Source organism: Solanum pennellii, chromosome 9, assembly GCF_001406875.1.
Source record: "Solanum pennellii chromosome 9, SPENNV200".
NCBI classification, from domain to species: Eukaryota; Viridiplantae; Streptophyta; class Magnoliopsida; order Solanales; family Solanaceae; genus Solanum; species Solanum pennellii.
Genome location: NC_028645.1, coordinates 78349517 through 78355539, shown reverse-complemented (window position 1 = coordinate 78355539; position 6023 = coordinate 78349517). Strand labels below are relative to the sequence as shown.

Below are 6023 nucleotides of genomic sequence, written 5' to 3'. Positions count from 1 at the left end.
GTTCTCACATATTTTTAGTTGTCATTTTACTGTGATTCATAATACTTTTTAGTTCTTACATTGTTTTCAAATAATATATGCAACTTTTTTTGTTTCGATAAAAATAAGGGAGTCAACCAAATTTCATAATGTTTTTTAACTATGTTTTTCTAAAAATATCTTAAATTGTTACATTGCGTTTTAAGTTTCTTTTTATGTAATTTTTAAATATGTAGCAAATTAGAAATTAAAATAAAGAATTAAAGTTTTCAAATCATTATATTTCATTTTTAATATATGACTCCCTCCTTTACGATTTATATAAACTTATTTTTTAATTTCATTTCAAAAAGAAAATAACATCTGAATTTTAATTTTTTTATATAGCATATTTAAGATCACAAAATTAAAAAATATATCAATGCATAAAATTTAAATATACATATGAATTTTAGTTTTAATTTTGATTGATTCCTCCTAATATTATACATGATATATAATTATTAAGAGCTAAGCGTACTAATAATTTATTTGCTTTTGTAATAAATAGATATCACAATAACTCAAAAAAATTGAAGAAATAACAAAAATGTGTTCATACTAATAAGAATAATTAAAGAACTATTTAATTTTCTTGTTATTATTCTTGGTATATCTTTGTTTGCATGAAGTTACATTTTTACCTTAGATCATCATTCACTTCATATATAGAATGATGTTTCTAAAATTATTTATTCTTGATAGATTTTTGTTAGTATGTAATTACATTTTTAGTCTTTGTTGTCTTTATACAAATATATCATCCTATTCATTTTTATTTGTAAAGTTACTTTTTAACATTTTTTTCGTTAGTTTCCATATAATATATATTATTAATTTATCACATTTATTTATTTTTAAGTATATATTAATTAGAACCAAAATAAAGATGTAAATAATTAATTCATGATAAAATTTTTTTTATAAAAAGTAAACATTTTTTATAATCATAATGAATTGAAAAAATATTATTAAATTAAAGTAATAATAGCAGAATAGAATAATAATAATAAAATAGATATCAAAATAACTCACAAATGATAAAGAAAGTGAAGTAACAACAAAATAAGTTAATGGTAATAACAATAACTTCAGATGTTTGTAGAACTATTTAATTTTCTTGTTATCATTCTTGGTAGATTTTTGTTAGTGTGAAATTACATTTATGCCCTTGATCATTATTCACTTCATGTATAAAAAGATGTTTCTATAATTATTTATTATTTTTCTAAATTTGTTAGCGTGAAATTATATTTTTGCCCTTAATCATCCTCCCACTTCACTTTCTATATAATAGATATATATAAGGCCAAATACATAAACAGATACCTAAATTTGTTGGATTTTTTCCCTCAGGTACCTCAACTACGTCATTTTTCTATTGATCATTGAACCACACATAATTTGTTCCTTTAAAACACTGTTGGTTGATTTTGATCGGCTTTTTTTTATTGTAAATGCCTTCAATTGTGTTCGAATTGTAATAATTTTGATTAAATGAATGAAGACAAACCGTGTTAGTCTCATTTGTTTTCTAATTTGTTCAAATGACTTAAGTAAAATACAATTATTCTCGAACATTTTCACTATCAATTGGACTAATGAGTTGTGGAACAATATATGTATCCTCTATCAATACCCCTCACAGATCTGGTTCCACATCAGACAACGGTATTTGTTTAAACGGAAAAAATTATGGGGGTTCAATGATTCAATAGAAAAATGACATAGTTGAGGTAGCCGAGAGAAAAAACCCAACAAATCTAGAAATCTGCTTATATATTTGGCCTATATATAAATATACTTTTGAAAATCCAAAAAGAATCACATTACTCAGTTTACCAAAATACAATATAAAAAATACATCTAATAAGAATCACATAACTCACTAACCAAAAAATTAATTTAGCCTAAAAAAAAAAAGTAATATAAAAGGAATCTTTGATAAAACAAACTAACAACCAGGCACTGAAAAATCATCTTCGCACATTCCACAAACCTACAAAAAGGCTTTTCTACCTCTTTTGCCCACAAAAATCACTAACCAAATTCTCATTCTTGAATTTGTTACAACTTACAAGTGTTTTTTGCTGATAAATTTGGTGTTTAATTTCATTGGATTGAGCAAGGGTTTTGATTCTATTCATCTTTTTTAGATGTCGAATTCATGTATGGTTGATGGATTTTTCTCAAAACTATCAGAGGATTTGGTTCTCAATATATTTTTCAAGCTAGAAGATGATCCAAGGAACTGGGCTCGTTTATCTTGTGTTTCAACGAAATTTGCATTTCTGATTCATACTATTTGTTACAAATCGAAATGCTCTGCAACTATTCCTTCGGTTGTTTCCGATCTAGTAAGTTCGACGTCTTCGTGTCCTCCAGGTGGGTGGTCTTCACTTTACAAGCTAGCCGTATGCTGTCCGGGTCTTCATCAAGCTGGTGTTCTTCTGGAGAATTCTGATTTTGGGCTTGAACGTGAACTTGGTCCGGATGAGAGTTATTCGGGTCGGGTTTTCCCTAAATCTGAGCTGATTCCTTCTTCATCGAGTAATAATAATAATCGGTGTGATTCTGGTGAAGTTGTTGATTGTGGTTGGTCTTTGTTTGATGATCTTATGTTTGATACTGTTTATGATGCTTCTGAATCGAGTTCAAATCAGATTGAGGTCGTCGAGGAGGAACCCACAAGCTTAGTGGTGAATCCCACAAGGTAAAAAGATATATACTTGCTGTGTTTTATGTGTTTGCATTAAGTAATTTTCATGTTATTATGTATGTATTGCACTACCTCGATGAAGTAAATTAATTAGACAGAACATGACAAAACTATAGCTTACCGAGGAAATGACCTTAGATAGGACACTATTGAGGATACTGATAAGGGTTGGAGATTAGTTAGAAGTAGATTGATTAGACACAACATGACATAGCTTCACTTTACTGGGAAAATGACCTTAGATAGGACACTATCGAGGATTCTGATAAGGGTTGGAGGTTAGTTAGAAGTAGATTGATTAGACACAACATGAAAAAGCTTCACCTTATTGTGGAAATGACCTTAGATAAGATGCTACCGAGGATACTGATAAGGGTAGGAGGTTAGTTACAAGTAGTAGATTGATTAGACACGACATGATAGAGCTTCACCTTACTGAGGAAATGACCTTTGATAGGATGCTGTCGAGGATACTGAAAAGGGTAGGAGGTTAGTTAGAAGTAGTAGATTGATTAGACACGACATGACAGGGCTTCACCTTAGTGAGGAAATGACCTTAGATAGGACATTATCGAGGATACTGATGAGGGTTGGAGATTAGTTGGAAGTAGATTGATTAGACACAACATGACTGAGCTTCACCTTACTGAGGAAATGACCTTTGATAGGACACTATCGAGGATACTGATAAGGGTTGGAGATTAGTTAGAAGTAGATTGATTGGACACAAGTCACAACACGATGAAGCTTCACCTTACTGAGGAAATGACTTTAGATAGGACGTTATGGAGGAGAGTAATTAGGATAGGAGGTTAGTTAGATAGTTGAGCGTTGTCTTACGTATTCTTTAATACTGTTAGCTGTAGTATTAGTCATAGTATTACTCTTGTATTTGTTTGTGCTTTGAGTTCAGTTATTATCAATGGTTTCTTTTGCACTTTGAATATCGTATTATCTGTAATGACTATTGTTTTGGATGATTTGTTAGGTTATTTATAGTAATTTCTCATGACTTTCTTCATTTCAGTTATATTTTTCTCTATATTCCTTAGGCCTAAGTTGCTCATACTCTTCAAAAATGTTGCCGTAGTTGTGTTGGATCCTTAAAAAATGCACGACCTTTGAAAAATGCGAGACAGACCTGACACACACCTACACCTGATGACATTTTTGAAGAGTCCGAGCAGCATAGCTTTAGACTATTTCTTTTTGAGCTGAGAATCTATTGGAAACAATCTCTCACAACCTCTCTACCTTTAAGGTTGTGGTAATGTATGCGTGCATTCTAACCTCTCTAGACTCCACTTTGTTGGATTACACTGGGTTGGGTATGATATTGTTGTTGTTTATGTGTATTGATTTCTCTGTAAATAATTGGTAGCAATTTTTATTTACTTATTTTTTGGCTGAATTCAGGCTTTCGAAGAGGCGAAAAATTTACAGATCGCCTTGTTCACATTTGGCTTCTGGTGTATGGAATTTGAGCCGTGAGCAGGGGAATAAGCTACTAGCGAGTAGATTCAAAGGGGATTGCTTGTACATATGTGATTGGCCTGGTTGTATTCACATGGAGGAGAAGAGGAATTACATGCTATTTCGTGGGATTTTCAAAAATTTCAAGCAGTCAAGGGTATGGAGGACGATTAATGATGGCAATAGGAAGAAGATCGATCTGAATTGTGCATTTTGCTCATCGAAACAGACGTGGGATCTGCATTCAGCCTTCTGTTTGAGGAGGTATTTCGGGTACCATGATGATGGAGAACCAGTTGTTCGAGCTTATGTCTGTGAGAATGGCCATGTTTCTGGAGCATGGACTGATTGGCCATTGTATACTTGAATTGGTTCTCTACCAATTATGGGGTAATCATGTTAACTTGAACTGATATTTTGGTGTTTCTGTGACTAGCATTTGGTTATTGTTTGCCATTTTAGGCTGTTTTGGGATTTATCTATATTGTGATTGTTCACAATAGTTTCTGCCATATTTGCATTATAGAGTGTAACAGATGAAGTATTTATATTTATTTGAGTTCTTCTTCAGTTGATTCTTCTACTTATAGTGAATGTGAAATCCCGTTGAATGGTTGTTGTTCAGGAAGCTAATTTTCATTTTCGATTGAGAAAATGGCGGGCCTAATGAGCTTCTCCATTATCGTCTCTTTGCTTTGCTTTGCTTTCATATAATCCATCATTCGGAATGAAGGGACTTTTGACTTTGCAGTAGTCATTTCATCTGGGGAAGAGAGAGAAAAATTGTTCGGTTGAAGCTCGACCTTATGATCTGAAATGAGTCATAACGTGAAACACTTAGCTCACGATCCAAAACCTATCTCCACTCCAAGCTCAGTTTAACCTGATCCGTCATGCTTTGAAATGCACTGAGTTATTGTCTGATACTGACGTTATATAAGGCTGCTCTTATGAAACTTAATGACGGTTAGGAGCTTGTTTTGATGTGCTTATAGTTTATTCATCAAAAGTCATAAGTTTGGGTCGAGCTCGTGCCTGGTTTGGGTTAACTCTCCTATGTGATTTGCGAGCTATTGCATAGGAGTGGGATTTTTACCCTTTGCACACCCAAAGGATAGCGACTGCAATTTTTCCTTGTCATAATTTTTTTAAAAATTTATTATTTTGACTCAATCAAAACAAGTGCTAGATCCATTTGAGGTATTTACAGAAGCACATATAGGGTTGTGAAAGATATTGCTTATAAATTTATCAAATTTTAAGTTCTTTCATGTAGTGATAATTGTGTTTTACCAGTTTTAGAAGATGATAGTTATAAGAACTCTTGATGTTAGTTAAGTTCTTGTCTCTCTTGATAACGATGTAGTCAGACCAGCTTGTATGTATTTCAACTATTTCAATGAGTACATGTTACTTAATAACGGCATGACTAATGTTTGAACAGATGAAATAATCACTTCGTATTTTCTTGTGTCCGACATGAGTGTGACTGGGGGTGACAGTTTGAACCTATATAAATGAAATGAGTCTATTTTGTCTATATTAAATGATTTGGATAACTCGTATTTTAATTGATAAAATATGAGTTTCAAGCTATTTTAAGAGTCTCTATAATATGGTCAAAATAGGTTAAACATGGATTTCCATATTGACCATAATAGATCACTTAGTTTTCACCTCCATTCAAAAATCTTAATTGTGCTAAAAAAAAAAAATTCAATACTAATTTTCAAACTTAATTGAAAAAACAGATTATCTTTTTTTGCTTTGGAAAAATAAAAAAAATTTAGGGTAGTTTGGTGGATTGTGCGGG

General features: G+C 31.7%; 1 protein-coding gene across 1 annotated transcript; it reads left to right on the top strand.

Moving 5' to 3' along the window:
* Positions 1 to 1901: 1901 nt before the first annotated feature.
* LOC107029374 (phytochrome A-associated F-box protein) lies at positions 1902 to 4793 on the top strand. The gene is made up of 2 exons (XM_015230773.2): positions 1902 to 2731; positions 4154 to 4793. Exons 1-2 carry the CDS (start codon positions 2175 to 2177, stop codon positions 4575 to 4577), a joined length of 981 nt encoding a protein of 326 aa, XP_015086259.1. The 5' UTR covers positions 1902 to 2174; the 3' UTR covers positions 4578 to 4793.
* The last annotated feature ends 1230 nt before the right edge of the window (positions 4794 to 6023 follow it).